Source organism: Salvia miltiorrhiza, chromosome 1 (assembly GCF_028751815.1).
Source record: "Salvia miltiorrhiza cultivar Shanhuang (shh) chromosome 1, IMPLAD_Smil_shh, whole genome shotgun sequence".
Lineage (NCBI taxonomy): Eukaryota > Viridiplantae > Streptophyta > Magnoliopsida > Lamiales > Lamiaceae > Salvia > Salvia miltiorrhiza.
Genome location: NC_080387.1, coordinates 33222471 through 33239471, shown reverse-complemented (window position 1 = coordinate 33239471; position 17001 = coordinate 33222471). Strand labels below are relative to the sequence as shown.

The 17001-nt window shown below is 35.8% G+C and overlaps 2 protein-coding genes across 2 annotated transcripts; both read left to right on the top strand.

The window, feature by feature from the left end:
- The first annotated feature begins 463 nt into the window (after positions 1-463).
- LOC131021080 (alcohol-forming fatty acyl-CoA reductase-like) lies at positions 464-4681 on the top strand. Its single transcript, XM_057950172.1, has 10 exons — positions 464-744; positions 829-932; positions 1025-1227; positions 1313-1413; positions 2409-2601; positions 2673-2834; positions 3512-3593; positions 3676-3948; positions 4034-4161; positions 4352-4681. Exons 1-10 carry the CDS (start codon positions 666-668, stop codon positions 4503-4505), a joined length of 1479 nt encoding a protein of 492 aa, XP_057806155.1. The 5' UTR covers positions 464-665; the 3' UTR covers positions 4506-4681.
- Positions 4682-8182: 3501 nt separating this feature from the next.
- Positions 8183-11607, top strand: LOC131021075 (alcohol-forming fatty acyl-CoA reductase-like). The gene is made up of 7 exons (XM_057950162.1): positions 8183-8279; positions 9274-9466; positions 9538-9699; positions 10383-10464; positions 10555-10827; positions 10905-11032; positions 11278-11607. Exons 1-7 carry the CDS (start codon positions 8261-8263, stop codon positions 11429-11431), a joined length of 1011 nt encoding a protein of 336 aa, XP_057806145.1. The 5' UTR covers positions 8183-8260; the 3' UTR covers positions 11432-11607.
- Positions 11608-17001: the final 5394 nt, after the last annotated feature.

Here is a 17001-nt window from a genome sequence, read left to right as displayed (position 1 = left end):
TAATCTATTTTTAGTAATAATTTGTGGGTCCTTTTCTCCACTCACTAACATGTGGGCCTCATTCTCTACTCACTAACTTAATTAACTTTTTTCAATTTTCTTCATTTGTAGGCCCCTTTCTCCACTCAATAAATAAACAGCACAATTTTTCTTAAAACCCGCGCCCCCTCTCTTAAGACAACATTTCGTGGACGAAGAGAGTATTTTAATCTAAATTGTGGGACCCTTACTCCACTCACTAAGTACGCAACCTGTTTTTCTTAAAATTCAAGCTTATTCCTTTTAGAAAAATATTTTGTAGACAAAAGAAATAGAATTTTCACCGTATACGAAATTTTAAAATGAGCTTGCAGTCTAAGCTTAATGAACCAGCTGCAATCTAACTAAACAAACCTAGCAACTCTGACTTTTGCGTGCACTCAAAACAATTTATGTTTGGGCCCCAAAAACCATAAACTGTTATGTGCAGATTATAGCTCATTTTTTTGTTAACACCAACATTAAATTAGCAAGTTTCCTATATTATAGTTTTGTACCCCTATTTGTCTATCTATATATATATTATAAGCCTTTCCTTTTTGATACTCCATTGGCAATTTGGCATTCTCTCTCTCTCTCTCACACACACACACACAATCTTATTTGTCAATCATCTTGTTTGTTCAATGGAGTTGGGCAGTATTCTCCAGTTCCTGGAAAACAGGTCCATTCTTGTCACTGGAGCCACTGGCTTTCTAGCAAAGAGTACTCTCTCTCTCTCTCTCTCTCACACACACACACACAAATATGAAAATTTGTCATTACAATTGATGGCTTTGAGGGATGCAGTTTTTATTGAGAAGATACTGAGAGTACAACCACATGTCAAGAAACTCTATCTTTTGTTGAGAGCTTCCGACGCAAACTCAGCCATGCTACGTTTCAACAACGAGGTCATTGATTAATTAAATACTTTAGTAAAGTTTTTTTTTTTTTCCTAGATAAATTAGTTCATAAATTAATTAATTTATACATGCATGTGCAGATTATAGGAAAGGAGCTTTTCAAAGTTTTGAAAGAGAAAAATGGGGCGAATATGAGTAGGCTGATTACAGAAAAGGTTAGAGTTGTAGCTGGTGATATTACCCTTGAGAATTTGGGGGTGAAGGATTTATCTTTGTTGGAGGAAATGTTGACTGAAATTGATGTTGTGGTTAATCTAGCTGCAACCACCAATTTTGACGAAAGGTAATTAATTGAAACCTAACTAGATTCTTGAATTATTTTTAACATGTAAATAATATTTAAATTACTTTGATATTTTTCCATGCAGATATGATGTCTCACTTGGAATAAATACTCTTGGAGCCAGGCATGTTTTGAATTTCTCCAAAAAATGCAAAAAATTGAAGATTATGGCACATGTATCAACCGGTTAGTACTATTAAACCTAAACTTTAAGATATATTATATATCTATAATCAATAATATATTGAAAATGGTAATTTTCAATTTGAAATTAATTTCAAATTGAATTCAAGGTAACTTAAAGTCATAATTGATACAATATTCAAAATTAAAATTATATAAATACCATAATCGTGTATTGATTGCACACTATACATACATGTTGTCAAATGGTTTGATAAAAAATTAAAATTAATTATAGAAATACAATAGAAAATAAATAGTATCTAAGCCACCTTTTTTTCTTTTTCCTTTTTTAAACTTATACTCTCTTCGCCCACAAGAGTGCGCACCACTTTCGATAGCATGAGTTTTAATAAATGTCAGGTGAATGTATTATGAGTATAAGAAGAGGCTCACTTTTTTTTTTCCTTTAAATTTGTTACAACCAAAGAAAGGAAAAAACTCACTCACACGCTAGTTTCTAGGGTGACTCGAACCCCCGATCTATTGGTTGGAGGAGAAGCGTCTTACCAACAGACAGCATGCGTTTTAATAAATGTCAGGTGAATGTATTATGAGTATAAGAAGAGGCTCACTATTATTGTAGTATTATGATAAAAGGATAAAAATAATAAGAGCTTTGTGATGGGTTCATATGTAGTAAAGTTGTGAATAAGTTAAAAAAATAAGAATTTATAGTGGGGTAGTTTCTAAAACTGACAAATATACACTCTTCATTAATATATTATATGATTAAAAAAAATGCACACTTTTGTGAGACGAATGTAGTATATACATATATGTATGGGGTTGATTATCATGAGAAGTATATTTCTATGAGAATGTGAGAATATTACACATACCGTATAAAATTACTATATTCGTTGTGAAATCTAGTGCAATAAAAAAATCACTCATTAAATTAAAACTAAAATAATATATTCATCCAAGAAGATATTAAATTTTCATGATTAAAGAAGTAAAAATGATCGTACAATGAATAATTTATAAGTTTGCAGCTTATGTATCTGGTGAACGGGAGGGACTGATATTGGAAACCCCTTATATGATGGGAGAGACGCTGAATGGGACACGTGGACTCGATATTGATGCTGAGAAGAAATTGATAGAGGAAACACTAAAACAGCTCAAGGCTGATAATTACGATGAAGATTCCATCAAGTCCATCATGAAAGACTTGGGAATTCAAAGGTTATTAATTTCATGCATATATATAATTTCTAGTCATTACTATTTTCTAACTATTAATTCTGATAAAATAGAGCAAGGAAGTTTGGATGGCCAAATACATACGTATTCACGAAAGCAATGGGAGAAATGCTGTTGGGAGAGTTGAAAGAAAACATACCTCTTATAATAATTCGACCCACAATTGTGACTAGCACTTACAAAGAGCCTTTCCCAGGTTGGGTTGAAGGTATCAGGTACAATCATCTCATATCTCTCTCTCTCTAAAACATCTTTCCATAAATAAAAAAAGGTTAGCTGCTTATAAATATATCAAGTATTATTCAAACTTTTGATTTTAACCAACATTTTTTTGTCTTAAAAAAATACATGAACTTGTTATTTACAAGTTCGAAATTAGTTATATTGCAATTTAGAAGTTCGCATTAAATATGCATAGGATTAAGTGTGATTAAAATTCTAATTCTTCGTATCAAATTTCAAACAATTAAAAATTTATATATATTTTTATTAAAAAATACTCCCTCATTCCCAACGAAGATGCTACATATTCATTTTTGAGTCATCCCAACGAAAATACTACATTTATAAATATAGAAAAAATAAGAGATTTTAATTGCAAAATTACAACTAATTAATCACTCCCTTATTACCTTCTCTCTCATACTTTATCACGTTATTACCTTCTCTGATCTCCTACTTTATCACTTTTATACTACACACTTATAACACTAATCTAGAACTCCTTAAATCCGATCATCTTGGCTGCGACGGAGGGAGTAATACTTAATTGAAAATAAAAAATTTAATATATTAATGCGCATGTAGGGAATTCAACTCTAAATAAAAACCATATTTTTGGTACGCCATGATCCGTCTAAATCCTTTATTATTGCAATGATCGATGGAGCAGGACTGTTGACAGCTTAGCTGTAGGATACGGTAAAGGCAAACTGACTTGTTTTCTTGGCGACCCCACCACCGTTGTTGACGTGGTTAGTAGCATCAATTCACTTGTTTTTTAATGAATAATAATTCACGTTTAAATAATAGTAATAATAATATCCATGGTATCAGATTCCAGCAGACATGGTGGTGAACGCGATAATCGTGGGTATGGCAGCTCATGGCGAGCAAGCCAATGAGAGCATGAGCATCTACCACGTGGGATCGTCGGTGTCGAACCCCGTCGACTACGCCTCGCTGCAGACCTACGGCCAGCGCTACTTCAGCGCGCACCCGTGGATCGACAAACATGGCAACCCTATCCTTGTCGGAAACATCACTGTTTTCAACACTATGGACTCTTTCCAAAGATACATGACGCTTCGTTATTTACTCCCTTTAAAGGTTCCATTCATATATAAAACTATCACTTCATTTGCATATACTATCTATATATTTTAATTAATTATATACTCTTGTTTTTGATCAGGGGCTGCAAATACTAAACACGGCTTGCTGCCAGTATTTCCAAGGGAAGTACCTAGAGCAATGCAGAAAGATCAAGTTCGTGATGCGCCTCATCGAACTCTACGCGCCTTACTTGTTCTTCAAAGCATTGTAAGTCAAATACTACCACATATATATATATATATATATATATATATATATATATATAACATACTTCATCCGTCCCATAAAAACATGCATATCTCATTTATAATAATAATTTCATCACTAAACATTACAATCTCACACTGCGCACTTTACAAGATTTCTTACAACCCGTGTCGTTTAATTGTTGATGCAGTTATGACGACATGAACACGGAGAAACTCCGAAGAGCGGCGGAAGAGAGTGGTGTGGAGACGTTCTATTTCGACCCCAAAATCATAAACTGGGATCAGTATTTCATGGACACTCACATTCCAGGAGTTGTCAAACGCGTCTTCAGAAACAATTGATCCATAATCTACACATTAAATTATCGTCATCAGATTTATCAATTTATGATTTGTGTTGATGTATCAACTTAGTTTGGTATTGATTTGGTAAATTACTCTTCACAAGCAAATGAAGATGCAAAACATATATAGATATTGATTTGGTAAATTAAAATAGATCCATTTATCATTTCCAATCCATTTTCAGTCACAATTAATAAGAATGACGATTATAATGCTGCAAAACATAAATCCTTGTAGACAGGAATAAGTTTGACATTCGCCATTAAGCATCTTGGCAGTACTACCTCAAACACTAGAAGAAAGAGTAGTATTTGTAACAAGTTTTTGTGACAAAATCAATCTTTGTTATATTTACATATCATATGTGACGAAATTTAATACTCTCATTACATTAAATTCTCAACCTTCAAAACAAAAATAAAATATGGGGTAATTTTTATAATTATCATAAAATGAAGTCCTCACAAACAAAAATTAAAATCGATCCATTCTACTCTATCATCTTGTTTCGATCCAATTACTCAACAGTCTTCTTTAATTTGGATCCTCCTTCGTTGACTTCAAACAAAACAAAAATAATCCTGACTCGTTTTCTATTCACTACAAAAAAGTTTCTACTAGTGACATGAGGTTTGGTAGCTAATATTCGTGTCACAAAAATTAGTGGTGTTTGAAAGTGTAACTATTAGTGATTAACTACATTATCAAATGTCACTAATTTTTATGACACATATAATAGCTACCAAACCTCATGTCACTAGTGGATTTTTTTTTGTAGTGATTACTCAACAATCATCTCTCCATCTCTTTTGGATCATCTCTCAATCTCAAATATTTTTCCGATTGGTTTGCCCTAATTCAAATTTTCATGTCGATAGCTACCTTAATTTGATCGTTTTCTGCGCTAGTTTTTTAATTCTAAAATTGAACAATTGCTTTCCTATTTGAATATGTTAAACATGGTATCATTGTATAGATTAGAGACATGTTGTAGGGGGCTGAAACTTATATTGTATTCAATTGGATGATTCTTGAGTATTACATCAATCCCTTTTATAGGGATGAATTAAAAACATTGTACAAGGAAAGTCATAACAAAAGGAAACAAATAAATTAGGGATCTTTGATTGAGATGTTTGACCCCTAAATTATTCTAATGGATTAATCTTTCCTTTCCAACACTCCCCCTCAAGTTGAGTGACGGGATTTCCGATGCTCAACTTGTCGAGAACTTCTGTAAAACTCTTGGAATTGACAGCTTTGGTAAGGATGTCCGCGAGTTGGTCTTCAGATCGTACAAATGGTAAAGTCACAACTCCACTTTCGATCTTTTCTTTGATAAAGTGTCTATCAACCTCCACATGTTTCGTCCTGTCATGTTGCACAGGATTTTCGGATATACTGATAGCAGCTTTGTTGTCATAGAACATCCGGCATGTTTTTGTTGGATTTAGGCCCAACTCTGTCAGTAGTCTTCTCAACCAAAGGACTTCAGTTAGACCACTTTTGATTCCTCTGAATTCTGCTTCAGCACTTGAGAGTGCCACCACCTTTTGCTTTTTGCTTCTCCATGAGACAAGATTACCTCCAATGAAAGCAAAGTATCCAGCTGTCGATTTTCTGTTGACAAGATTTTTAGCCCAATCAGCATCAGTGTATGCTTGTATCTCTAGATGTCCAGTCTTTTTGAACAAAATCCTATAGTCAAATTAAGGTTCATTTTAAATATCTCACAATCCTGAGCGCAGCTTCCAAGTGGTCAGCTTAAGGTTGATGCATAAACTGGCTTATAACACCAACGGCATAGGAAATATCAGGTGGAGTATGAAAAAGATAGATGAGTTTCCCTACTAGCCGCTGATATTGCCCTCGATCAGCTAACTCAGCCCCATTCACAATTTGCAGCCCATGATTCACAGCAATAGGTGTTTCTGCTAGCTTGCAATCCAGCATTCCTATTTCGGCTAGAAGATCCAGGGTGTATTTCTTCTGGTTGATAAAAATCCCTATTTTTGATCCGTGTACTTCAATCCCAATGAAGTATTTCAGTTTCCCCAAATCCTTTATTTCAAATTCTCTGAACAAATTTTCTTTCAACTTTTGGATTCCTTCATAGTCATCTCCTGTTATGATCATGTCATCAACATAAATGACCAAACAAGAAATAAGGTCACCTCGTTTATTTAGAAATAAGGTGTGATCTGCATTACTCTTGGGGTGCTTCCATGTATACCTCCATTTCTTCTTCAAGCTTTCCATGAATGAAGCATTTGTAACATCAAACTAATGAAGATCCCAATCCTTGTTTGCAGCAATGGAGAGGAGGACTCTGACAGTGTTCATCTTTGCCACAGGTGAGAAAGTTTCTGCATAGTCGATCCCATATGTTTGTGTGTAGCCTTTTGCAACCTATCGAGCTTTGTATCGCACAATAGATCCATCAAGTTTTCGTTTGATTATGAAAACCCACCTGCATCCAACAGTTTTATTCCCTTTCGGCAACCTGCACTTCTCCCATGTGTGATTTCGGTTTAGGGCTCCTATCTCATTTTTCATAGCATTTCTCCAATGCTCAATCTTGAGAGCTTGTTATGCTGTTTGTGGGATCTCCTCATCATATAAGGCTGCTTCATAGGCTGTGGCATTTTTGGACAAGTTTCCCTTGGCGATATTCCCAACTGAGTATCGAGAATTTCGCACAATCTTCTCTGGAGTATACCGTTTAGGAGGTACACCCTGATTACTCCTGGGTGGCAGCACATATCCCCCAGTATCACCATCCACCGTATTATCTTCATGTTCTCCTTCAATGACTTGAGAAGTATGCTCAGCAAAATTAGGAGTAATAGTGGTAGGTTCAGAATTCCTTACCTCAAATATCAGTGGAGGAGGAGACGTGGGTGGTGGAATAGATTGCTCTGAAGTGGACGAGACTGGCTCGGTGGCAAGGCTAACTTTTTCTGTTGGACCCGCTTCTGGTTCTGGCATTGGTAACCAACTTAGCAAGTCGATCTCACTCTCTCTCTCTCTCTCACTCTCCCCCTGACTGTTAAGGTGGTTAGCATAGAAGTACTCGGTTTCGAGGAAATTGCAGTTCATGGTGGTTAAGACTTGGCGAGTTTTGGGATTATAACACTTGTATCCCTTTTGGTTGACACCATAACCAACAAAAACATACTTAATAGCACACCGAGAAAGTTTAGTTCTTTCATGTTTGGGGATATGAACAAACACAGAGCAACCGAAGACCCGTGGCTGAAGGGTAAGGGCTAGAGGTATAGCAGCAAGAGTGGACAACTTTTCTAACAGGGTGTTCAGTTGGAGGGTTTTAGTGGGAAGACGATTCATAAGGTAAACTGAGGTAGCAATAGCTTCAGGCCCGAAATGTGAAGGGACATGGGAATCAATCATCATGGCACGGGTCATTTCAAGAACGATTCGATTTTTTTGTTCCGCTACACCGTTTTATTCGGGAGTATGAGGACAAGTAGTTTGGTGGATTATCCCTTTTTGATGACACAAGTTTTTCATGGAGTGGTTGACAAATTCCCTCCCATTATCGGTTCTGATGGTTTGAATATTTTTCTGAAATTGAGTTTGAATCATGGCATAAAAATGAGTAAATTTTTAAAAACTTCAGATTTCTATTTAAGAAAATATACCCATGCAGATATGATGTCTCACTTGGAATAAATACTCTTGGAGCCAGGCATGTTTTGAATTTCTCCAAAAAATGCAAAAAATTGAAGATTATGGCACATGTATCAACCGGTTAGTACTATTAAACCTAAACTTTAAGATATATTATATATCTATAATCAATAATATATTGAAAATGGTAATTTTCAATTTGAAATTAATTTCAAATTGAATTCATGGTAACTTAAAGTCATAATTGATACAATATTCAAAATTAAAATTATATAAATACCATAATCGTGTATTGATTGCACACTATACATACATGTTGTCAAATGGTTTGATAAAAAATTAAAATTAATTATAGAAATACAATAGAAAATAAATAGTATCTAAGCCACCTTTTTTTCTTTTTCCTTTTTTAAACTTATACTCTCTTCGCCCACAAGAGTGCGCACCACTTTCGATAGCATGAGTTTTAATAAATGTCAGGTGAATGTATTATGAGTATAAGAAGAGGCTCACTTTTTTTTTCCTTTAAATTTGTTACAACCAAAGAAAGGAAAAAACTCACTCACACGCTAGTTTCTAGGGTGACTCGAACCCCCGATCTATTGGTTGGAGGAGAAGCGTCTTACCAACAGACAGCATGCGTTTTAATAAATGTCAGGTGAATGTATTATGAGTATAAGAAGAGGCTCACTATTATTGTAGTATTATGATAAAAGGATAAAAATAATAAGAGCTTTGTGATGGGTTCATATGTAGTAAAGTTGTGAATAAGTTAAAAAAATAAGAATTTATAGTGGGGTAGTTTCTAAAACTGACAAATATACACTCTTCATTAATATATTATATGATTAAAAAAAATGCACACTTTTGTGAGACGAATGTAGTATATACATATATGTATGGGGTTGATTATCATGAGAAGTATATTTCTATGAGAATGTGAGAATATTACACATACCGTATAAAATTACTATATTCGTTGTGAAATCTAGTGCAATAAAAAAATCACTCATTAAATTAAAACTAAAATAATATATTCATCCAAGAAGATATTAAATTTTCATGATTAAAGAAGTAAAAATGATCGTACAATGAATAATTTATAAGTTTGCAGCTTATGTATCTGGTGAACGGGAGGGACTGATATTGGAAACCCCTTATATGATGGGAGAGACGCTGAATGGGACACGTGGACTCGATATTGATGCTGAGAAGAAATTGATAGAGGAAACACTAAAACAGCTCAAGGCTGATAATTACGATGAAGATTCCATCAAGTCCATCATGAAAGACTTGGGAATTCAAAGGTTATTAATTTCATGCATATATATAATTTCTAGTCATTACTATTTTCTAACTATTAATTCTGATAAAATAGAGCAAGGAAGTTTGGATGGCCAAATACATACGTATTCACGAAAGCAATGGGAGAAATGCTGTTGGGAGAGTTGAAAGAAAACATACCTCTTATAATAATTCGACCCACAATTGTGACTAGCACTTACAAAGAGCCTTTCCCAGGTTGGGTTGAAGGTATCAGGTACAATCATCTCATATCTCTCTCTCTCTAAAACATCTTTCCATAAATAAAAAAAGGTTAGCTGCTTATAAATATATCAAGTATTATTCAAACTTTTGATTTTAACCAACATTTTTTTGTCTTAAAAAAATACATGAACTTGTTATTTACAAGTTCGAAATTAGTTATATTGCAATTTAGAAGTTCGCATTAAATATGCATAGGATTAAGTGTGATTAAAATTCTAATTCTTCGTATCAAATTTCAAACAATTAAAAATTTATATATATTTTTATTAAAAAATACTCCCTCATTCCCAACGAAGATGCTACATATTCATTTTTGAGTCATCCCAACGAAAATACTACATTTATAAATATAGAAAAAATAAGGGATTTTAATTGCAGAATTACAACTAATTAATCACTCCCTTATTACCTTCTCTCTCATACTTTATCACGTTATTACCTTCTCTGATCTCCTACTTTATCACTTTTATACTACACACTTAAAACACTAATCTAGAACTCCTTAAATCCCGTGCCGATCATCTTGGCTGCGACGGAGGGAGTAATACTTAATTGAAAATAAAAAATTTAATATATTAATGCGCATATAGGCAATTCAACTCTAAATAAAAACCATATTTTTGGTACGCCATGATCCGTCTAAATCCTTTAGTATTGCAATGATCGGTGGAGCAGGACTGTTGACAGCTTAGCTGTAGGATACGGTAAAGGCAAACTGACTTGTTTTCTTGGCGACCCCACCACCGTTGTTGACGTGGTTAGTAGCATCAATTCACTTGTTTTTTAATGAATATATAATTACTCCAAATAATTCGCTTTTAAATAATAATAATATGGATGGTATCAGATTCCAGCAGACATGGTGGTGAACGCGATAATCGTGGGTATGGCAGCTCATGGCGAGCAAGCCAATGAGAGCATGAGCATCTACCACGTGGGATCGTCGGTGTCGAACCCCGTCGACTACGCCTCGCTGCAGACCTACGGCCAGCGCTACTTCAGCGCGCACCCGTGGATCGACAAACATGGCAACCCTATCCTTGTCGGAAACATCACTGTTTTCTACACTATGGACTCTTTCCAAAGATACATGACGCTTCGTTATTTACTCCCTTTAAAGGTTCCATTCATATATGACTTCATTTGCATATACTATCTATATATTTTAATTAATTATGTACTCTTGTTTTTGATCAGGGGCTGCAAATACTAAACACGGCTTGCTGCCAGTATTTCCAAGGGAAGTACCTGGAGCAATGCAGAAAGATCAAGTTCGTGATGCGCCTCATCGAACTCTATGCACCATACTTGTTCTTCAAAGCATTGTAAGTCAAATACTACCACATATATATATAACATACTTCATCCGTCCCATAAAAACATGCATATCCCATTTATATTAATAATTTCATCACTAAACATCATAATTAATGGGGATCCTTTCTCCACTCACACTGCACTTTACAGGATTTCTTAAAACTCGTGTCGTCCCATACTATGCATATTTTTGTGGGACGAAACAAAAAAATTAATCGGTAAAGTAAATTAAGTCGTTTAATTGTTGATGCAGTTATGACGACATGAACACGGAGAAACTCCGAAGAGGGGCGGAAGAGAGTGGTGTGGAGACGTTCTATTTCGACCCCAAAATCATAAACTGGGATCAGTATTTCATGGACACTCACATTCCAGGAGTTGTCAAACGCGTCTTCAGAAACAATTGATCCATAATCTACAAATTAAATTATCGTCATCAGATTTATCAATTTATGATTTGTGTTGATGTATCAACTTAGTTTGGTATTGATTTGGTAAATTACTCTTCACAAGCAAATGAAGATGCAAAACATATATAGATATTGATTTGGTAAATTAATATAGATCCATTTATCATTTCCAATCCATTTTCAGTCACAATTAATAAGAATGACGATTATAATGCTGCAAAACATAAATCCTTGTAGACAGGAATAAGTTTGATTGACATTCGCCATTCAGCATCTTGGCAGTACTACCTCAAACACTAGAAGAAAGAGTAGTATCTGTAACAAGTTTTTGTGACAAAATCAATCTTTGTTATATTTACATATCATATGTAACGAAATTTAATACTCTCATTACATTAAATTATCAACCTTCAAAACAAAAATCAAATATGGGGTAATTTTTATAATTATCATAAAATGAAGTCCTCACAAACAAAAATTAAAATCGATCCATTCTACTCTATCATCTTGTTTCGATCCAATTACTCAACAATCTTCTTTAATTTGGATCCTCCTTCGTTGACTTCAAACAAAACAAAAATAATCCTGACTCGTTTTCTATTCACTACAAAAAAGTTTCTACTAGTGACATGAGATTTGGTAGCTAATATTCGTGTCACAAAAATTAGTGGTGTTTGAAAGTGTAACTATTAGTGATTAACTACATTATCAAATGTCACTAATTTTTATGACACATATAATAGCTACCAAACCTCATGTCACTAGTGAAATTTTTTTTGTAGTGATTATTCCAATTACTCAACAATCATCTCTCCATCTCTTTTGGATCATCTCTCAATCTCAAATATTTTCCGATTGGTTTGCCCTAATTCAAATTTTCATGTCGATAGCTACCTTAATTTGGTCGTTTTCTGCGCCAGTTTTTTAATTCTAAAATTGAACAATTGCTTTCCTATTTGAATATGTTAAACATGGTATCATTGTATAGATTAGAGACATATTGTAGGGGGCTGAAACTTATATTGTATTCAATGGAATGAGATTCAGTGTATCATACTTTATGTCCCACTTTGTGTTCCACTTTCAATTTTATTTAATTTCTTATATATATTTTCTTCAAATTTAACTTTATATGCTTTAGTTTAATTTTGTGATTATTAACTAGGGTTTATTCCATCAATCTAGGGTATATAATTATTTTTTATCATTTAATTTCACATTTATTAGCTAATAATAAGTTGATAAATTCAAAGTCATAGTATATACTTTTTAAAAAATTAAATTTTTTGAAATAAAAATTAAATATAATTCATAGTATTATAATAAATTTTATTTTTATAAAAAATATTTTAAAATAATAAATATAAACATGGGACACAGTGGCACACATAAAATTGTGGGACACTGGATCTCATCCCGTATTCAATTGGATGATTCTTGAGTATTACAGCAATCCCTTTTATAGGGATGAATTAAAAACATTGTACAAGGAAAGTCATAACAAAAGGAAACAAATAAATTAGGGATCTTTGATTGAGATGTTTGACCCCTAAATTATTCTAATGGATTAATCTTTCCTTTCCAACACTCCCCCTCAAGTTGAGTGACGGGATTTCCGATGCTCAACTTGTCGAGAACTTCTGTAAAACTCTTGGAATTGACAGCTTTGGTAAGGATGTCCGCGAGTTGGTCTTTAGATCGTACAAATGGTAAAGCCACAACACCACTTTCGATCTTTTCTTTGATAAAGTGTCTATCAACCTCCACATGTTTCGACCTGTCATGTTGCACAAGATTTTCGGATATACTGATAGCAGCTTTATTGTCATAGAACATCCGGCATGTTTTTGTTGGATTTAGGCCCAACTCTGTCAGTAGTCTTCTCAACCAAAGGACTTCAGTTAGACCACTTTTGATTCATCTGAATTCTACTTCAGCACTTGAGAGTGCCACCACCTTTTGCTTTTTGCTTCTCCATGAGACAAGATTACCTCCAATGAAAGCAAAGTATCCAGCTGTCGATTTTCTGTTGACAAGATTTTTAGCCCAATCAGCATCAGTGTATGCTTGTATCTCTAGATGTCCAGTCTTTTTGAACAAAATCCTATAGTCAAATTAAGGTTCATTTTAAATATCTCACAATCCTGAGCGCAGCTTCCAAGTGGTCAGCTTAAGGTTGATGCATAAACTGGCTTATAACACCAACGGCATAGGAAATATCAGGTGGAGTATGAAAAAGATAGATGAGTTTCCCTACTAGCCGCTGATATTGCCCTCGATCAGCTAACTCAGCCCCATTCACAATTTGCAGCCCATGATTCACAGCAATAGGTGTTTCTGCTAGCTTGCAATCCAGCATTCCTATTTCGGCTAGAAGATCCAGGGTGTATTTCTTCTGGTTGATAAAAATCCCTATTTTTGATCCGTGTACTTCAATCCCAATGAAGTATTTCAGTTTCCCCAAATCCTTTATTTCAAATTCTCTAAATAAATTTTCTTTCAACTTCTGGATTCCTTCATAGTCATCTCCTGTTATGATCATGTCATCAACATAAATGACGAAACAGGAAATAAGGTCACCTCGTTTCTTTAGAAATAAGGTGTGATCTGCATTACTCTGTTGGTGCCCAAACTTCTTCATAACCATGGTAAATCTCCCAAACCAAGCTCTGGGAGACTGCTTGAGCCCATATAAAGTTTTCTTTAATATGCAAACCTCTCCATCCTCAAACTCATCCGAAAAACCTTGGGGTGCTTCCATGTATACCTCCCTTTCTTCTTCAAGCTTTCTATGAGTGAAAGCATTTGTAACATCAAACTAATGAAGATCCCAATCCTTGTTTGCAGCAATGGAGAAAAGGACTCTGACAGTGTTCATCTTTGCCATAGGTGAGAAAGTTTCTGCATAGTCGATCCCATATGTTTGTGTGTAGCCTTTTGCAACCAATCGAGCTTTGTATCGCTCAATAGATCCATCGGGTTTTCGTTTGATTATGAAAACCCACCTGCATCCAACAGTTTTCTTCCCTTTCGGCAACCTGCACTTCTCCCATGTGTGATTCCGGTTTAGGGCTCCTATCTCATTTTTCATAGCATTTCTCCAATGCTCAATCTTGAGAGCTTGTTATGTTGTTTGTGGGATCTCCTCATCATATAAGGCTGCTTCATAGGCTGTGGCATTTTTGGACAAGTTTCCCTTGGCGATATTCCCAACTGAGTATCGAGAATTTCGCACAATCTTCTCTGGAGTATACCGTTTAGGAGGTACACCCTGATTACTCCTGGGTGGCAGCACATATCCCCCAGTATCACCATCCACCGTATTATCTTCATGTTCTCCTTCAATGACTTGAGAAATATGCTCAGCAAAATTAGAAGTAATAGTGGTAGGTTCAGAATTCCTTACCTCAGATATCAGTGGAGGAGGAGACGTGGGTGGTGGAATAGATTGCTCTGAAGTGGACGAGACTGGCTCGGTGGCAAGGCTAACTTTTTCTGTTGGACCCGTTTCTGGTTCTGGCATTGGTAACCAACTTAGCAAGTCGATCTCACTCTCTCTCTCTCACTCTCCCCCTGACTGTTAAGGTGGTTAGCATAGAAGTACTCGGTTTCGAGGAAATTGCAGTTCATGGCGGTTAAGACTTGGCGAGTTTTGGGATTATAACACTTGTATCCCTTTTGGTTGACACCATAACCAGCAAAAACACACTTAATAGCGCACAGAGAAAGTTTAGTTCTTTCATGTTTGGGGATATGAACAAACACAGAGCAACCGAAGACCCGTGGCTGAAGGGTAAAGGCTAGAGGTATAGCAGCAAGAGTGGACAACTTCTCTAACAGGGTGTTCAGTTGGAGGGTTTTAGTGGAAAGACGATTCATAAGGTAAACTGAGGTAGCAATAGCTTCAGGCCCGAAATGTGAAGGGACATGGGACTCAATCATCATGGCACGGGTCATTTCAAGAACGATTCGATTTTTTCGTTCCGCTACACCGTTTTATTCAGGAGTATGAGGAGAAGTGGTTTGGTGGATTATCCCTTTTTGATGACACAGGTTTTTCATGGAGTGGTTGACAAATTCCCTCCCATTATCAGTTCTGATGGTTTGAATATTTTTCTGAAATTGAGTTTGAATCATGGCATAAAAATAAGTAAATTTTTAAAAACTTCAGATTTCTATTTAAGAAAATATACCCATGTCATTCTAGTGCAATCATCAATAAATAGGAGAAAATATTTGAAACCCTGACCCCCGGTAATTGGTGCAGGCCCCCAAACATCGGAATGAACCAAAGAAAAAATAGAATCAACTAGTGTGTCACGAGGTTTAAAAGATTGTCTATGACTCTTAGCTAAAACACAAGTATCGCAAGATAATGACTTAGTTTGCACTAGTCTAGGAAATAAAATCTTAGGATAACCCGTGGAAGGATGTCCCAACCGTCGATGCCAAAGCCAGGCTTCCCAGTCTGCAGTTCCGTGAGCCAGCATCGCCTTGCCTTGTTGAGCTATCTCATCCACATAGTACAACCCATTCCGCTCAGTGCCACACCCAATAATCCTCTCCGTCCTGATATCCTGAAGAAGACAGAAATGAGGATGCATCAGCATGGTACAATTGAGTTCTTTCGTAACATGACTAATTGACATTAGCTTATGGGATGGGACGGAACATATAAATAATTTGAGAGGCGTAAAGTGGGGGAAATTTATATAGTTTCGGCTCCTTCAACCGGAGTTAAATCACCACTGGTTGTTTGAACATGTGTTCGAAAAGGTTGTGATGATTCAATTATATCAGCTTTATCAAAAGTCATAGTATCTGTGGCCCCACAATAAAAAAATCCACCCCTCATCCCTATCGGTCTTATTACCCAACATCTGGTACGCAGCGGAAAAGTTTGAAGGACTTTTAGGGTTAATATAAAAAATTATGCGATTTTGGGGGGTGGTTTTGCATAAAATGGGGTATACTATATAAATCCCTAAATTTCGAGGGACTAGACTGCAAATGGGGGCTATTATGATATTTAATAAGAGTAGGGGGTCATTTTGCATAAGATGGGGTCTCTTATGATATTTAGCAAGAGTTTGAGGGTTTAGTGGTGAACCACTAAACCCTATACCTGTTTCTCCCATTTCTTTTCCTCTAGGCGCCGCTCTTTCTTTGTTCTCGGCTCTCCCCCTCTCGTCGGCCTTGGCGCCGCTCACCGCCACCGCCGCGGATCCGGCCACATCTTCGACGCCGATTGCCGCCTTTCCTCTAGCATGTGAGGTCTTGTGGTTGTCTTCCCACCAATCGGGATAGCCAACAAGTTGAAAGCACATTTCTTTGGTATGCTTTTTCATACCACAATGTGTGCAGAAAAGCTTCGATTTGTCCTCCTTTTTTCGCGACGACGGGTTGCTGGACCGGTTCGGTGGTCCTCTGACCATGGCTGGCGGTTGTCCTTCGAGCTTCGGTACAGGCCGGCGAAAGGTGGCGAGAGGGGGGTGTGATCAGGGGCGACTACTGCCTTGATAAAAAAAAAAGGTTGAGAAAGGTATGGAACAATGATGATATGTTTC